This window comes from Musca autumnalis, unplaced genomic scaffold, assembly GCF_047663935.1.
Source record: "Musca autumnalis isolate F117 unplaced genomic scaffold, ASM4766393v1 scaffold_1, whole genome shotgun sequence".
Lineage (NCBI taxonomy): Eukaryota > Metazoa > Arthropoda > Insecta > Diptera > Muscidae > Musca > Musca autumnalis.
In genome coordinates this window covers 51347714-51366983 of record NW_027411644.1, presented here as the reverse complement: position 1 = coordinate 51366983, position 19270 = coordinate 51347714, and the positions used below count along the sequence as shown (strand labels likewise).

General features: G+C 37.6%; 2 protein-coding genes across 2 annotated transcripts; both read right to left on the bottom strand.

Annotated features, from left to right (window-relative positions):
- Positions 1-218: 218 nt before the first annotated feature.
- Positions 219-8007, bottom strand: RIOK2 (RIO kinase 2). Its single transcript, XM_073963482.1, has 6 exons — positions 7780-8007; positions 7561-7702; positions 7111-7489; positions 6261-6452; positions 1174-1345; positions 219-1101 (listed from the first exon to the last, which is right to left on the bottom strand). The coding sequence occupies exons 1-6, from the start codon at positions 7843-7845 to the stop codon at positions 361-363; spliced, it is 1692 nt and encodes a 563-aa protein (XP_073819583.1). The 5' UTR covers positions 7846-8007; the 3' UTR covers positions 219-360.
- A 2506-nt stretch (positions 8008-10513) lies between these two features.
- Positions 10514-15830, bottom strand: LOC141397593 (uncharacterized). Its single transcript, XM_073974056.1, has 2 exons — positions 15643-15830; positions 10514-15584 (listed from the first exon to the last, which is right to left on the bottom strand). Exons 1-2 carry the CDS (start codon positions 15676-15678, stop codon positions 12621-12623), a joined length of 3000 nt encoding a protein of 999 aa, XP_073830157.1. The 5' UTR covers positions 15679-15830; the 3' UTR covers positions 10514-12620.
- Between the last annotated feature and the right edge of the window lie 3440 nt (positions 15831-19270).

Genomic DNA, 19270 nt, shown 5'->3' with positions numbered 1-19270 from the left:
CGCGCGGTTCTTTTGTCCATAGATTTTTCGAGAAATTATCCTCCCGATCCAAAAACTGTCCAGTCTACTTTTGCAATTACCCGTGCTTCCGAGCTATATAACATAAAAAAATATTTCTGAGTCATAACTACCAGAAACGTCCATAATCTCCATAATACTCCCCTCACAATGCATTTCAACCATCTAAAACCTAATACTAATCAAGAACCAGCACCTAATTTAGTTTATTATTTTTTTATTTTCATAATAATAAAAAATTTATATTTTTCTAAAGAAATTTCATTTTTTTTTTTTCTTAATACAATTTTACAATGTCACTACAAACTAAAGTTAAGAAGGAAATGCAAAAAATCAGCATTTCTAAAAATCCCAGCCAGCATATTCTTTGACAACATCTTTATTCTCTTTACGATGGCGATGTACAGCACTGGCCTCTCCCTTGGCCACACAACGTTTACGCATTTCCATATTTTCCTTTTTATCCATATTACGTTTAATACGATCCGTAATAACGGATGGAGCAATGGTGCTGGCAGTTGTCGAGTAGGAACGTTGTGAACGGGCATCGTTTAATAGCTTTTCAACCATTTTCAAACGATACATACGTGAATTTGGATCAACATTTGCCAATTCAGGTACATTATCCGTTTCTAAATCATTGGAACTTATAGATTGGCCATCCGAGTCTTGGTCAGCCTTATTGGAATCATTATCATTGTTGGCAGCATCTTCTTCGGTGGTTGATTTATTTTGTTGTACTTGGGGTTCTTTAGTTTTATTTTCCGTATTTTCTTTAGTTGTTTTCTGTTGCTGTTCCACAATCAGCTTGGGTGTGGGTATATCTTCTGGTATATCCACCTCTGGTCCCAACTTAATATTACCCAAATATTGTGTACATGATTCTATATATTTGCGTATAGAATCATCGGCTTTGTTCGATGATTTAACTTCACTAAAACTAATTTCATTTTCTAATTGTTGACGATATTCATCAAGTTCATCATTTGTATAATTGTTGCCGGTGCCATCAACCAATTTAGGAACGGTGTCTTCATCATCTTCATATTCCTCTTCATCGGATTCTTCAATCATGCCATATTCCTGAAAATGAAAGCAGGGAAATTATTAGTTATGAAAAAAATATTTTTTGTGGAAAATTGTTGGGAGATATACCTGTAACAAATCCTTTTCCATTTCTTTGGTAAATCCATAACCTGTACAATGGACTTCTGTATCTAAATCATCTTCTCTCTTTAGATCTGAGAATTTGGGATAATCTTCACTTTCATAATTGTATTTGCGACGGAATAGTTCACGCACACAATTGACATCACGATCGAAGAAGCTGAAAAAAGAAAAGATTTTTAGAAATGAACCTTCAAAACACCTAAAGAGAAGACCTGAAGACACATTAACTGCATGGAATGCCTCCCTTTTAAGAGGCGTTCAATACAGCTTCATATCATGCCTTCTACACAAAAACTTTATAGAAATAAAAAAGATCCTCTTAAGAGGTCTTCTATTATACACATAAGATTGTCTTAAGAGGTATTCTATACATAGAAGATCCTCTTACGAGGTATTCTATGCACAGAAGATCCTCTTAAGAGGTCTTCTATACAGAGAAGATACTCTTAAGAGGTCTTCTATACAAAGAGGATCCTCTTAAGTGCACTTCTATACTGAGATTCTCTTAGCAGAGAAAATATCCTTTTCCGTACAGAAAATATCCTCTTAAGACAGCAGATCCTCTGAAGAGGTCTTCTATACACAGAAGAATCTCTTAAGAGGTCTTCCATACAGATAAGATCCTATTAAAAGGTCTTCTATACAGAGAGAAGATCTTATTAAGAGGTCTTCTATACAGATAAGATCCTCTTAAGAGGTCTTCTGTACTGAGAAGAAACTCTTTACTGAGAAGAAACTCCTCCTAAAGAGGTCTTCTATAAACAGAGGATCTTCGTAAGAGGTCTTCTATACACAGAAGATCCTCCTAAAGAGGTCTTTTATACACGAAAATCCTCGTAAAAGGTCTTCTATACACGAAGATCTTCGTAAAAGGTGTTCTATACACAGCGGATCCTCTTATGAGGTCTTCTATACACGGAAGATCTTCTTAAGAGGTCTTCTATACACGGAAGATCTTCTTAAGAGGTCTTCTACACACAGAAGATCCTCCTAAAGAGGTCTTCTATACACAGAAGATCCAATTAAGAGGTCTTCTATACAGATAAGATCCTCTTAAGAGGTCTTCTATACAGATAAGATCATCTTAAGAGGTCTTCTATACAGAGAAGATCCTCTTAAGAGGTCTTCTATACACAGCAGATCCGCTTAAGAAGTCTTCTATACACAGCAGATCCGCTTAAGAAGTCTTCTATACAGAGAAGATCCTCTTAAGAGGTCTTCTATACACAGCAGATCCGCTTAAGAGGTCTTCTATACAGAGAAGATCCTCTTAAGAGGTCTTCTATACACAGCAGATCCGCATAAGAAGTCTTCTATACAGAGAATATCCTCTTATGAGGTCTTCTATACACAGAAGATCTTCTTCAGAGGAATTCTATACACAGAAGATCCTCCTACGGAGGAGAGGATCCTCGTAAGAGGTTTTCTATACATCTAAGGTCCTTCTAAGATGTCTTCTATACACAGATGCTCCTCTCGAGAGGACTTCTTTACACAGATGATTCTCATAAAGGGTTTTCTATAAACAGAATATTCTCTTAAGAGGTCTTCTGTTCACAGAAGATCCTTTTAAGAGGTCTTTTATATACAGAAGATCCTCCTATGTGGTATTATATAGAGAATATCCTCCTAAGGGGTATTCCATACAAAGAAGATTCACTTAAGAGGTCTTCTGTACACAGAAGATCCTCTTAAGGGGGTCTTCTATAGACAGAAAATCGTCTTAAGAGGTATTCTATACACAGAAGATCCTCTTATGAGGTATTCTGTGCACAGAAGGTCATCCTAAGAGGTCTTCTATACATAGAAGATCCTCTTATGTAGTATTCTATACACCAAAGATCTTTTTAATAGGTCTTCTATACACAGAAGATCCTCTTAAGAGGTCTTCCATACAGAGAAGATACTCTTAAGAGGTCTTCTATAGAGAGAGGATCCTCTTAAGTGCACTTCTATACTGAGATTCTCTTAGCAGAGAAAATATCCTTTTCCGTACAGAAAATATCCTCTTAAGACAGCAGATCCTCTGAAGAGGTCTTCTATACACAGAAGAATCTCTTAAGAGGTCTTCCATACAGATAAGATCCTATTAAAAGGTCTTCTATACAGAGAGAAGATCTTATTAAGAGGTCTTCTATACAGATAAGATCCTCTTAAGAGGTCTTCTGTACTGAGAAGAAACTCTTTACTGAGAAGAAACTCCTCCTAAAGAGGTCTTCTATAAACAGAGGATCTTCGTAAGAGGTCTTCTATACACAGAAGATCCTCCTAAAGAGGTCTTTTATACACGAAAATCCTCGTAAAAGGTCTTCTATACACGAAGATCTTCGTAAAAGGTGTTCTATACACAGCGGATCCTCTTATGAGGTCTTCTATACACGGAAGATCTTCTTAAGAGGTCTTCTATACACGGAAGATCTTCTTAAGAGGTCTTCTACACACAGAAGATCCTCCTAAAGAGGTCTTCTATACACAGAAGATCCAATTAAGAGGTCTTCTATACAGATAAGATCCTCTTAAGAGGTCTTCTATACAGATAAGATCCTCTTAAGAGGTCTTCTATACAGAGAAGATCCTCTTAAGAGGTCTTCTATACACAGCAGATCCGCTTAAGAAGTCTTCTATACACAGCAGATCCGCTTAAGAAGTCTTCTATACAGAGAAGATCCTCTTAAGAGGTCTTCTATACACAGCAGATCCGCTTAAGAGGTCTTCTATACAGAGAAGATCCTCTTAAGAGGTCTTCTATACACAGCAGATCCGCATAAGAAGTCTTCTATACAGAGAATATCCTCTTATGAGGTCTTCTATACACAGAAGATCTTCTTCAGAGGAATTCTATACACAGAAGATCCTCCTACGGAGGAGAGGATCCTCGTAAGAGGTTTTCTATACATCTAAGGTCCTTCTAAGATGTCTTCTATACACAGATGCTCCTCTCGAGAGGACTTCTTTACACAGATGATTCTCATAAAGGGTTTTCTATAAACAGAATATTCTCTTAAGAGGTCTTCTGTTCACAGAAGATCCTTTTAAGAGGTCTTTTATATACAGAAGATCCTCCTATGTGGTATTATATAGAGAATATCCTCCTAAGGGGTATTCCATACAAAGAAGATTCACTTAAGAGGTCTTCTGTACACAGAAGATCCTCTTAAGGGGGTCTTCTATAGACAGAAAATCGTCTTAAGAGGTATTCTATACACAGAAGATCCTCTTATGAGGTATTCTGTGCACAGAAGGTCATCCTAAGAGGTCTTCTATACATAGAAGATCCTCTTATGTAGTATTCTATACACCAAAGATCTTTTTAATAGGTCTTCTATACACAGAAGATCCTCTTAAGAGGTCTTCCATACAGAGAAGATACTCTTAAGAGGTCTTCTATAGAGAGAGGATCCTCTTAGATGACTTCTAAACAGAGAAGATCCTCTTATACAGAGAAGATTCTCCTAAAGAGGTCTTCTATACACCGAAGATCCTCGTAAAAGGTCTTCTATACACAGCAGATCCTCTTAAGAGGTCTTCTATACACAGAAGATTCTCTCAAGAGGTCTTCTATTCAAACCAGACGATCCTTCTAAAAAGGTCTTCTATAAACAAAGGATCTTCGTAAGAGGTATTCTACATAGGGAAGATCCTCTTAAGAGGTCTTCCATACAGAGAAGATCCTCCTAAGAGATCTTCTATACAGAGAAGATCCTCCTAAGAGGTCTTCTATACAGAGAAGATCATCTTAAGAGGTCTTCTATACACAGAAGATCTTCTTAAGAGGTCTTCTATACATAGAAGATCCTCCTAAAGAGGTCTTCTTTGTACAGAAGATTCTCTTAAAAGGTCTTCTATACACAGAAGATCCTCTTAAATGGTCTTCTATAAACAGAATATTCTCTTAAGAGGTCTTCTGTTTACAGATCCTCCTAAGAGATATTCTATACAAAGAAGATCCACTTAAGAGGTCTTCTGTACACAGAAGATCCTCTTAAGAGGTCTTCTATTCACAGAAGATCCTCCTAAGAGGTATTATATACACAAAAGATCGATCTTCTTAAGAGGTCTTCTATATATGTGGTATTCTATACAGAATATCCTCCTAAGAGGTATTCTATACACAGAAGATCCTCTTAAGGGGGTCTTCTATAGACAGAAGATCCTCTTAAGAGATCTTTCATACACAGAAGATCCTCTTAGGAGGTATTCTATACACAGAAAATGGTCCTTAATAAGGTCGTCTATGGTTTGGTTTGGTTTTAGGACGCGCAGCTACCGTTGTTGACAGCTACTTCACTCGGAGACCTTGAGGTCCATTGTGATCATCCTTAAAGAAACTGTGTGTTGTGGTTGGAATATATGTGATAAGGTCGTCTATACACAGAAGATTCTCTACCAGGTCTTCTTTAAACAAGATATCCTCTTAAGAGGTCTCCAATACACAGAAGATCATATTAAGAAAACTTTTATACACCGAAGATCCACTTATGATTTTTTCAATACACAGAAGATCCTATTAAGAGATCTTCTATACACAGAAGATCCAGAAATATTCTTAAGAGGACTTCTGTTTACAGGAGACGTTCATGAGATGTCTGTGCCCACAATTGCTGAATTAAATACCTTCCATACAAAGAAATCCTGCTGAAAAGGTCTTCAAAGTACCTTATGATAATTGTTAAGATGTGATCTGCATACCAAAGAACTTTCGAAAGGTCTTCTATATACAGAAGGCCTTTTCAAACTGGATATTCTTAAAGGTCTTCTCTACAAAAAAGCCCCTTCTCCAGATGCCTACTATGTACCGAAGCTCTTCTCAAGAGTTCTTCTATACAAAAAAAAGGTCTCCCTACTAGGACTTTTGAACACACAAAAACTTCCCAACCATCTTACATATGTAATATTTCATACTAAATAATTTTCAATGTATAGAATACCTTCCTAAGTTGTATTCTAAGAAAAAATACTTTTCGAGTAGGTCTTCTTTTCAAAAAAGAACTTCCCAAAAACCGTTAAGATATTCAATATTCTCTTCCTAAAACGCATTCTATCTAAAGAAAAGGTCCACGGCTTATACTTACAATTCTGCATTTTCATGAGAAGTTGACATCATTTGGGGAAAATCAATGAGTATAGGTTTGCCATCATCGGCCAACATTAAATTGAATTCATTAAAATCGCCATGGATAACACCAGAATTACCCAAACGGACAATTAAGTTCATTAAATCGTCATAGACTTGTTCGGCGTCACGCAGCTCATGGATTTGGGTCCTAATAAAGAAAGAAATCAATTATTAAAAAAAAAAACAAGTAAGAACAGACTATAGTCGGACGGGGCCGACCATGTGATACCCTATACCACTAAACGCGTCTTCTTGGGATAAAGTTATAAGATGTGCATTAGAAATTTTACCAATTTTCACACAAAAGTTTTGATCAATTTAACCCGCTAAATATTATCCGATCATACCGTTGACTTGCACGCTACTTCTTCATCTCAAACCAAAACTACGTTTAAAATTTCGCGCCGATCGGACTATTATTGCGACCTACAGAGCGGCTACAAAATCGAGCAAAAATTTTGTTTTTGGTCCATTTCATCCCTTTAACATTTCACGATCATCGCCAAAAACTAATCAGTTCTATTCTGGTCCAAACCCGACCTCCATACTAAATTTCGTGACAATCGGTCCATAATTGCGGCCTCTAGCTTGATTACAATTTTTAATGGACGGACAGACGGACGGACGGACACACATCGCTAAATCGCTTTATCTCGTCGAGATATGAAGTTTGGTATACCACATGAGGGGTCTACGACGAATATTTCGCGGCGTTACATGAATTTTTGGGAAAACAAACTTATTATACCCTTTTCCACATTGTGGTATAGGGTATAAAAACAAACACTAAAATATTTGCAACTCACATTGGCCAGCCATTAACCAATTCCATAAGAACACAATGGCGATTAAAATCGATGGGTTTTGGCACTGGGAAACCACGTTCATACAATGCCGTCATATAGGCAAATTCACGGGTAGCAGAAATTCTCGACAAATACAACCATGATGCCTTGTGACGACGACCATGATAATCACGTTTTGACTTCACATTACGGAAGCATGTACGACCCAAACGATGTAACTTCAAACATATGGGTTTACCCTCCTCATCGGCAACGACATAAATATTCGATTCTTTGCCAATACCGATTTGATTGCCAAACGAAGAGACGGAACCACGCAAGGTTAGTGACTTCAAAGCCAAATAATCGTAACCGGTGTTGGTTAAACGATAGCCATCATCTAAGGGGAAGAACAGGAATATGAAAACAATTATTTTGTGATTTTCTACTTAGATGATCGGGAATTCTTACATTTCTTGCCACGTTCATAGGACAATAGCTTGTGTTTGCACAACTCCTTTAGGATTTTATGTACTCCGCCCGCCTTCAAGTTAGCAATGGCTGCAGCCAATGGTCCGGGAACAAGTTCGTGATTTTTCATACCCATTTCAATCTTTAGGCAAGAGGCAAACGATGAATGTTTGTATTGTGGGTGGGTTAATTATGAAATGTATTTTTACCAATACTTACGGCTGTTAAAACACGAAAATCCTCTTTCGTCAGATAACGCAGCACGGTGACGTTAAGTTTTCCCATGATTTTTGTTTAAATGATTGCTGTTTTATATATGTTATATATGTTTTATATATTTTCTTATTTTTTTTAGTGAAATTGTAAACACCAAGAAAAACGTGGTGGCGAGCGTTGACAGCCGTTTTCCAAACAAAACAATCAAATGTCAAATAAAACAGCTGATTCAATCATTCAACCGGTGTTGCCATATAACTTAACAGAAAATGATGCCACTTGTTAATTAATTACACACATGAAAGCGCGATCTATCGATGCATAGCAATGATGAATGCTTGAATCAAAGACATAAAATATAACAAGATGGGACATTTACATTGCTACTATACATCGGCAGATGGTGCTGGTGGTCTAACATAATGTTATGTTCCAATACGGTGACATAAAATTATGTTATACTTGTTTTTGTTGCCGCCGTGTTCTGTTAGTTATATGTTATACACAAACACCCTCTGTGGTTTAATAGCAAAATTGAACTGCATTATGCACTATGTCCAATCTTTACAGTTCGATGTCCTTGCTTGAATCTTCAATTCACAATAAATTATTTGTTTTGGAATACGGGAAGGGACTATTTTAGAAATAAGATTTCAAAGCACCTTAGCCATAATATATCTTCTATACACCGAAGGCATCAATACACCACAGAAGGGATTGGCTTAAGTCTCGTTTAGGGGCACCTCTCGGATCGGGCTTGGGACCCTGATCACAACGATATATAACTTTTCCGGGGGAAGTACATACTTCCCGAGATATGGGTCTTGACATTTTACTATTTTTACTTGGGCAATATGGATATCATTTTAAAGCTCGTGGTGAGTACTTTTGATTGCGTTTACGACTTTTGCTCCTGTCCGTAGGAGAAAGTCTTAAATCTCGGCCAAAGGCCGGCTACTTAAAGAAAACTTATAATTTTGGAGAAACTTTTGTTCGCGTAGCCTACTTTTGCTCCTGTCCATAGGAGAAAGTCTTAAAACCCGGCCGAAGGCCGGCTACTTAAAGAAAACTTATAATTTTGGAGAAACTTTTGTTCGCGTAGCCCACTTTTGCTCCTGTCCATAGGGGAAGTCTTAAATCTCGGGAAGTATGGACTTCCCCCTGGAAAGATATATATAGTTGTGATCAGGGTCCCAAGGACTACCTATGATGAAAATTTCAGCCCGATCCGAGAGGTGCCCATAAATAAAGTAATGGTGTTAAAGTATTACTTTCCCGAAATGTCAAGACCCATATCTCGGAAAGTATGGAATTCCCCCGGGAAAGATATATATAGTCGTGATCAGGGTCCCAAGGACTACCTATGGTAAAAATTTCAGCCCGATCGGAGGGGAACGAGACCTAAACAAGTTTCGTTTAGGGGAACGAGACCTAAACAAGTCTCGTTTAGGGGAACGAGACCTAAAGAAGTCTCGTTTAGGGGAACGAGACCTAAACAAGTCTCGTTTAGGGGAACGAGACCTAAACAAGTCTCGTTTAGGGGAACGAGACCTAAACAAGTCTCGTTTAGGGGAACGAGACCTAAACAAGTCTCGCTTAGGGGAACGAGACCTAAACAAGTCTCGTTTAGGGGAACGAGACCTAAACAAGTTTCGTTTAGGGGAACGAGACCTAAACAAGTCTCGTTTAGGGGAACGAGACCTAAACAAGTCTCGTTTAGGGGAACGAGACCTAAACAAGTCTCGCTTAGGGGAACGAGACCTAAACAAGTCTCGTTTAGGGGAACGAGACCTAAACAAGTTTCGTTTAGGGGAACGAGACCTAAACAAGTCTCGTTTTGGGGAACGAGACCTAAACAAGTCTCGTTTAGGGGAACGAGACCTAAACAAGTCTCGTTTAGGGGAACGAGACCTAAACAAGTCTCGTTTAGGGGAACGAGACCTAAACAAGTCTCGCTTAGGGGAACGAGACCTAAACAAGTCTCGCTTAGGGGAACGAGACTTGTTCCAAGGGCTTTTCAAGAGGATATTCTAAAGGAGAATTTGTATAAGAAGAACTTCTGAAGAGGAATTTTATGTACTTAAATTGTGCTTGTCATGTTGAAACCAGGGAAAACAATGCACTTCAACGACCCTCACAGTCGCAGATTCTATAATTTTTTTTTTGAAATAAACGTGATTCCATTTTATGTCGTTGTAAAAGACAATCATATCCACCATGGCTACAATGGCGGAATAAGAAGAAACCACTTAGAATGACCAAGTAAAAATTTTTTAGGTTTTCGCGATTTTGCTTGAAAACCGCAAGACTGACCTTTATGACTTTTTCCTAGGAGTTATCATTTTGGAGATATAGAAGTTCAAATTGGAACAGTGCACTGACTATATCGTCTCATAAACCACTGACATGAAGGGAGCAACTTTACTAACTTTACATGAAAACCGCTTACACCTGAGAAGTTTTTGCAGATTCTGAAGCAGCAATATTCAAGATGAGAAAAATCCAAAAAACAAGAAAAAGTCGCCGGAGGGATTTTAAAAAAATCGCGGTCAATGTCACATTTTTAGATTTATGTTAGTTTTTTCAGGATTTTGCTTGGAAGCAGCAAGTCCCATTTTTTGATTTTTCTCATCTATGAACATTGCAGTTTCAGAATCCGCAAAAACTTCCCAGGTGTATGCACTTTTCATTTAAAGTTAGTTAAGGCGCACCGTGATAAGTAATAATTTTCTTACTATTTTGCTAAAACATATTAAATTTATTGAAAATTTTAATATCTAATTTATGTATTAAACAATGAAAATGTAAACGAACTTTGCCTTAGCAACAAGACTTCGATTTACACAGGTAAGATTTGATGTTCCAACCAACTCACTCATTTAGATTTGTATTTCTTCCCCTGATAATTCTTATTCGCCAATTTTCGATTGTTGTACTCCGAGCAAACTGTTATATCGGCGAGAGAAACTAAAACAGCGATGGAATAGGAGTTCCAGCATTGCTGGTAAAGATGGAATTCCATTCATTTGGGTTTAGTATCTTTTGGGATTTTTCCACAAGGATTTTGATTTTTAGAACATCCTGTGTTGCTTTTTGTTTTCTCCACCTAGTAATCAGATTTGTTGTCATGCAGTGATTATCTTTCCTACATGGGATACTGGGTTTCTTCTATTTCGCACAGGGACTTCTGGTACATGGAAATTGATTGGCTTCTTGGCTTGGCTCTTGGCTGCTTTAGCTTTGTCTTCCATTCCACCGGGCCTTGGAGGGTTTGCTGGTGGTTTATTGCCACAAGAGCTTGCTGGTTTCTTGGCGCATGGTGATAGCGTTTTAGGTTCTTCTTTTTTACCACATAGAGTGGCGTTTGGTTTATCCTTTTTTCACAGGGACTAGATTTTGGTTTATCCATTTTTCCACACGGACTAGGTTTTGGTTGATCCTTCAGTCCACATGGACTAGGTTTCGGTTGATCCTTCTTGCCACATGGAATAGGTTTTTTGGCACATGGCCCCTTAAATTTCTTAGAACAAGGCTTACTTTTGTCTGTTTTGTCACAAGTAGTAGGCTTTTAGCCACAAGTACTTGGCTTTTGGCACAAGGACTTGGCTCTTTTCCACAGATATCTCTGTTCTTCTTAGAGCATGGACCTCCTCTCGGCGGTTTGTCTTTTTTACCACACGGACTTGGTTTCTTTGAAGAACATGGGCCATCATTCTTATTGACATATGACTCAGTAGTTTTGGGTTTTTCTTTTGGCCCAGGAGGCATAGGAGGACCCTTGTCGGGTTGTTTGTCTTTACCATATACTTTCTTTTCTGTTGCACAAGGGCACTTTTTGTTTGGATCTTTCATTGTAGCACATGGCGACCGAGGCTTTGTGCCACGGTCACCATCACAACGATCCTTGGAACAAGACCCCGGTTTGGGAAGACTACTTCCAGGTTTGTTTTTGTCTTTGCCACTAAAGCTACTGCATAGACCGCTTACTGGTTTCTTATTGGAATTACTAAGCATTGAATCATGTGTTAAGATCAAATTTTGTAATTTCTATTCCAGAGACAGAACCCTCCTTATTTTTCGTGGGTCACAATTTTGAGCAATGATCTTCCTTTTTACATTTTAGAGATACATAATTATTTGGACCTTCTTAGTTGAATATTCATGGGTGGCTTAGTATCGATAGGAAAAGCTTTGTTCATTATCATAAGTGGTCTAGTTGGAGAGGTATTTTTAGTGCCGTTAGGTGAATTATTGTTTTTAAATCCTGCCTGCCTAGCCTCGTCTACAGACTTACGGTATGTATCAGGACTAAAGGAAAGTATATGATCTCCAAATAGTTCCAAGACAGAAGGCTCGTTGTAATATACCGTTTTGGCTTCGCTCACATCATTAGATACCTGAGGTTATGATAGCAAGTTTTTATTTTTAGAATCTGTGGAATAGTGACGGAAGGCTACTTCACCAGTACCGGGAGTATTCGCAAACAATGATTCAGGTATTGATACTAACTTGTAATCGTCATTTTGACGTAATTTTGTTGTGGGAAAACGGCCTTGTTCACGTGTCTTCTTCAGGCGTTGAATATATTATTAAGTTTCCAAGCGAATAAATTGAATTTTCTGCTCCCAAAGGTATCCATTGTTGACCCTTTAAAAGATACCAATAATGTCCAACATCATAGTGTAATGTTGCTAGACTTTGTAATTTAGAATTGACTTGGTCGATAAGCTGTCATTTTGTTTATTTCTCCCGCAGAAAAAATGCGATGTCCATGATCATAATGTGATTTTGCTAGACTTTGTGATTCAGAATTAATTTGGTCGATAAGCTGTCATTTTGATTACTTATTTCTTCCCCTGATCATTCTTGTTAACCCCTTTCAAATTATTGTACTTGGAGCAAGCTGTCTTGTGAGGATCTTTGCATAGCTTTTTGGGACAATCCATATCATAGGCTGGATAACATGAACGTAAACCCTCTTTGGTTGGCCTTTTATGATCTTTCTCTCGTTGTCGATGAGCTGGCAATTTCGGCTCAAATGATTTACATTTACTGCGTATACCTAAATCCACCGCGTCCTTTTTATCCTTTGAACTGCTATAGCAGCGTGAGAAACTAAAACAGTGAAAGTTTCTATTTAGTGTTGATGGCGATGGAGTTCCAACATGGCTGGTAAAAGTGGAATAACATTTTTTGTTTAGATCTCCCTTTGGTTTACATTTGGGTTTAGTATCTTTCGGTTTTTTACCACAAGGATGTTGATCTTTGGAACATCCTGTGTTGCTTTTTGTTTTCTCAACGCAGGTATCAGATTTGTTGTCGTTTTTCTTTCCACAAGGACTTGATTTCTTGGTGCAGGGATTATCATTCTTACATGGGATGCTGGGTTTCTTCTTTTCCGCACAGGGACCTCTGGTACATGGAAATTGATTGGTTTCAGGTTGTGGCCTAACTTTTTTGTCACAAGGATTGGGTGGCTTTTTGGCACATGTATCTGTTTTAGGTTTATCTTCCTTTCCACAAGGACTTGGAGGTTTGTCACAAGGGCTTGCTGGTTTCTTGGAACATGGTGATTGTGTTTTAGGTTCTTCTTTTTTACCACATGAACTGGGGTTTGGTTTATCCTTTTTTCCACAGGGTTTTGGTTGATCCTTTTTACCACAGGGACTAGGTTTCGGTTGATCCTTCTTACCACAGGGACTAGGTTTTGGTTGATCCTTTTTACCACAGGGACTCGGTTTTGGTTGATCCTTTTTCCCACAAGGACTAGGTTTCGGTTGATCCTTTTTACCACAGGGACTTGGTTTTGGTTGATCCTTTTTACCACAGGGACTTGGTTTAGGTTTATCCTGTTTACCACATGGACTAGTTTTCGGCTTATCCATTTTATCACACGAACTTGGTTTTTTGGTACAGGGTCCCTTATCTTTCTTTGAACAAGGCTCACTTTTGTCCTTTTTGCCACATGGCGAAGGCTTTTTGCCACAGGGAGTTGACTTTTTGCCACAAGGACCTGGCTTTTTGGCACAAGGATCCCTGTTCTTCTTAGAGCATGGACCTCCTCTCTGTGGTTTGTCTTTTTTACCACATGGACTTGGTTTCTTTGAAGAAAAAGGACCATCCTTCTTATTGGCACATGACTCAGTAGTTTTGGGTGTTTCTTTTGGCCCAGCAGGCTTAGGAGGACCCTTGTCGGGTTGTTTGTCTTTACCATCTACTTTCTTTTCCGATGCACAAGGACCCTTTTTAGGTGGATCTTTCTTTGTGGCGCATGGAGATTGCGGCTTTGTACCGCTGTCACCATCACAAGGATTTTTATTGCATTTGGGTTGGTAAGGCTTGTCATCATCGGTGCAAGGACCAGGTTTTTTAGATTTACCCTTATCCTTGGAACATGAACCCGGTTTGGGAGGACTGCTGCCTGGTTTGTTTTTATCTTTGCCACTAAAACTGCTACAACCATTGCATAGGCCGCTTCCAACTTTCTTATTGGAATGGGAAGCAACCATTGACACATCTGTTAAGATCAAATTCGTAATTTCCATTCCGCCAGCCGAAGCCTTCTTATCTTTCGCCGGTCCCAATTTGGAGCAAGGATCTCCTTTCTTACATTTTGGAGATACACAACCAGTTGGAGCTTCTTTTCTGTGGTGTTTCCCAGGATTTCCTTTATCTGTTATAGGGGGTATACTTGGAGCGTTGTCCTTACTGCTTCCTTTATCGCTCAGACGATTCATTGGCGCCTTAGAATCGATTGGAAAAGTCTTGTTCATTATCATAAGTGGTCTTTTTGGAGATGTATTTTTAATGCCGCTAAGGGCATCTTTATTTTTTAACCCAGCCTGCCTCAGCCTATTGGCCTCTTCCACAGCTTTACGATATGTATCAGGACTAAGAGGGAATTTATGACCTCCTAATAGTTCCAAGACAAAAGGCGAGTTGTAATATACCGTTTTCGCTTGGCTCACATCATTGGACACCTGACGTTTTGGTGGCAAGTTTCTATTTTTGGAGTCTGTGGAATAATGGCGCAAGGCTATTACTCCATTTCCGGGTACATTCCCAAACAGTGCCACCGGATTTGAAACGATTTTGTAATCGTAACTTTGACATAATTTTGTTTGGGAAATTCTGCCGTGCTCTGCGGATTTATTTAGATGTTGAATGTCTGATTTGAGTTTCCAAATGAATACATTGAATTCTCTGTTCCCAATGGTATCCATTGTTGATCCTTGTAAGAAATACCAATGATTTCCACCATCAACATCCTGTGGCTTTGCTAGACTTTGTAATCCAGAATTTATTTGTTTGAAATTTCTACCAAATGTTTCAAATAGTTTCTGCAAAAAATCGATCTCAAAACGCACAACATTTCTTTCACTTGGTCTGAAATACAGGAGGGCATATGTTTTATGAAATTTTGGTAGATTACCAAATTCTATAGTTGCAATCTCCAACAGAACTATTTGATTTTTTAGTGCAGGTCTAATATTCTTCTGAAATTTCCTTGGATTAGCGACGTCTAGGTAAGCCAATGGGGTTAGACGTACAATGCTTATATTCTGCGGTATTTTCACATTATCAATTAAGGGATTTGTGGAGAATTTATTTCTTGTACCATCTTTCCTCAATTCTTCAATCCATGAACTTTTATTGGATTTTTGAATCTGTAGTCCCTTATTAGAGTTATGAATTGTCAAATCAACTGGTACTTTGGAACCACTGTTAAATAGACGTTTACTTTGTAAAACTTGCACCAAAGATGTGTAATGATGCCATGGGCCATGGTAAGAGCTGCCTTTCGATAACTAAGAAGAAATTCAGATATTTTAAAATCTTCATATAACGTAATGTTAGGAAACCTACCTTGAGTATGGGTCTTAGATTAGTCAATATTCGCATTGTTTAACATTTAATTTTGATTTTTCACGGAAAATTTTGTGATAAAATCCGAAATAGGAAAGCCAAATGAAGAAAAAATGTGGATAAATTTTTAAATAATTTATTTTTCAATTTAATTTTGATTTTTTAAAAACCGAAAAATCCTAGACTGCTAGGAAAATTGAATAAAAAATTCTAAAAATAGTAGAGTGTTTTTTAATAAGTTCCCGCAATTCTCTCTGAAAACTATTTCCCACAAACATTCCCGAAGAGACAAGGGAGATGTTTATAATGTAAATTAGTGCAGACCCATATTATTAGCTCTAAGATATCCAATCTCATTTCTATCACAGAGCCTTTGTCCAAGTCCGGAAGAAAAAGGTGGAGAGATTAAGCAATAGCTTATTAACCCACCCTAGTAAAAATTCACTAATGTGAAAACGAAAGAAAATAACAAGTAGAAAGCGTTAAGTTCGACCGGGCCGAACTTTTTATACCCTCCGCCATAAAATATTAAATAGTTTTATTTTCTGTCCACAATTTTAGGTGGAGATATTTTGTGACCACGTATACCCAAATTCCTGAATATCTTCAGAAAATGTATCGAAAAATTTCTTTAATCGGCTGGCTCCTTTAAATGGGGGCTATATCAAAGTGTGGACCTATATTGACATTTTTTCGTGAAGAAGTTTTGTGAACACAGGGAACCTCAAATGCCAAATTACAGATGGTTCGTTCAACAGATGTAGCTAAACTACTCAAAATACCTAAAATCGGGAGGTAACGCTATCTGAGGCCATTACCAAAACATTGACCTATGTTGACAATTTTTGGCGGAGATATTTTGTGACCACTGAACCCCCAAATGCGAAATTACAGGTAGTTCGGTCCAAAAATTTAGCGAAAATTCGCAATATGCCCAAAATCGGTAGGTATCGTTATATGGATGCTACATCAAAACATGTTTTGTGACCACTGGGAACCTCCAATGTAAAATTCCCGGTAGTTGGGTCCAAAAATTTAGCTAAAATCCTTAAAATATCGAAAATCGGAAGGTGCCGTTATGTTGACAATTTTTGGTAGATATGATTTGTGATTCGTTCGGTCAAAAAATGTAGCTTGTCGATTTCGCGACGACAAGGAACATGGTAGTTAGCAGCACAAGACTACGTTGCGGACTCAAGACAAAAAATAGTTTTGTTTCGAGGAGCTAACATCGACCACTATCACTCACATACATTACGAAAACATGACTTCATCACCTCTTTCATCAATCATGTGAAAGCTAATTGATCTAGTTTCAGAGAGTTCACTAATCACCGGTTCAGAGATCTGCCCAACCCTTCTGATTTTCGGGTAGCACATAGGACGTTGGGAGACATCATCACTGCTGCAACCTCTCACCACATACCTGCTATTCGAATATCCGAAGTGATATTAAATTTCCAAGCAGCGGCAACGGTATTAGCAAATGAGCGTGATGAGCTTCGTCTTGCCTAGATCCAGGAGCTGACACTGGAAGTTAACATGTTGGTTGGTGAGCATAAGCGGAACAAGTGGTTAAATCATCTGAAGAGTTGCAACATTGGGGGGACCAGCAAAATCGTTGCTTAATGTTTGTGGTTTTAAATTTTTGTATATACAGTATAGTCTCGATAATCCGGACACCACATGTTTCACATGTCACAAAAACACATAATTTTTTAAGTTAAAATCATTAATATCGGAGGTTTACTAGATAATAACCTAACATCTAAGGTAACTTAATTCATATAACGCAAAGCAGCTTTCCTGGCTACCAAATACAATACAACAATCCGTAGTTTCCGATGATTTTGTATATCAAAGAATGAAAATATAAGTAGCAATGCGTTTTTAAAAAATTTATTGCAATTTCTATACAAGAAGTGCGATTACCCAACTCATTTTTGTGCGTTACCGAAAAAATCGGTAAAATTAAATTGTTTATAATTTCGGTAATTAACGATATTTTTCAGTAAGTTAGTGATCAAAAAAGTAGTCGTTAAGTTCTGCCTATAGCAAGAGTGCTGTTAACTTTTATTTAAACTTTTTATTGACTATTTTGCGTTTTTATTATACAGATATTTGTCGGTACTCAAAATATGAGTTTGAGAATCTAAAAAATCTAAAATCTAAGTTATTAATTCCAACGCTTTCAATATTTTAAACATTTCTAGATAAAATATCATTGGAATACATTACATAGTTCCAAAGGACTTTCTCACTTATCGGAGGCCTAAAGAACTAATTCCTTTAGAGGAGAGGAACTCCCAACGTCGATTTTTAAGGGAAACTAGGCTACCCAACACTAGGTTAAAAACACTGTTACCTATTATACTTAGACATCGATGGTTAAAGGGTAGAAAAATCATTCGACAGATTCAAATAGTTAATTCCATATTGACTGTATAACTGTGAAAACAGTGACCAGAAAGACGAGATGTGGTCCGAAAACTTAGCAAAACTTAATTTTTCTTATTTATATACCAATTGCTATTGCTAAGAACGAAAACGTCAATGAAATAAATAAAAATCTAATGCTCACGATAGGAAAAAATATTGATGTCCGGATTATCGAGGTACGAAAAAAATGAGATGTCCGGATTACCGAGTCTACAATGTAAAAAATTTTAGTGTCCGAAGTACCGCGTTGTCCGGATTATCGAGACTATACTGTAGTTTCTAACACGTTTTTGTAATGAACTATTTTGAACATCATAACAATTACAAATTCTTATTTTGTTTGAAATTTGCAAAGAAAAACTATATCAACCATTTTTTATGATATAATTCTGTTCCGCCGTTGGGATTATTTGAAACTGGTCTCTTGCTAAAAATTAGTAAATGCCTATTGTACAAAAAACAGGATTTTTCTGTCGTATTTATATGTTTTGTTCGACCTTTCGAATAATAATAAAATCAAGATTATTGAGGTTAAAGTTTATAATTTATTTATTGCATATTAAGGGGAGTACACACTATCAGTCAAAACTGACAGTCAACTTACTTTAATGACAATTTTCTGGCAAATAAACACTTTTGTTTAGCTAAAAACTGTTGAAGTGTAATATTTAAAGTATTATTTAGAGATCTGGAAAGTAATTATTCAGCCAGACTTTGATTTAAACGAAATAGACCCCGATGACTGTCAGTTTTGTTGGTCAGTGTGTACTATGCTTTAGTTCCAATATTTCGAAATTACATTGAATTTCATTTTCAGGGATTTTTCTGTCGATTACTCATTAAAAAAAATGGTCGGAAACAGATTCTTCTTCGTCAAAATCTCAACAAGTATCACTCGGCTTTGTGGGCTGGAATATATCCTGAGCCTGTGTGAGCTGAAACTTTCATCTATGGACAGATCGAACAACGGCTACACACCGTCTTCGAACTTTATATAAGGCTAGCAGAAATATCGCGATAAACAAAGTTTGGACCAACGCAGTATCCGGTTCGAAAGTGGTCGTGCGTACCACTACACATGATTGCCGTAGGTGTTATTTACAGCTTTCGGGTCATTTTCTCTGGAAGTATGGACTTGCCCCTGAAAAAAACTTGTACTGAAGTAATAGGGGACCCGAGAACGCTGTTT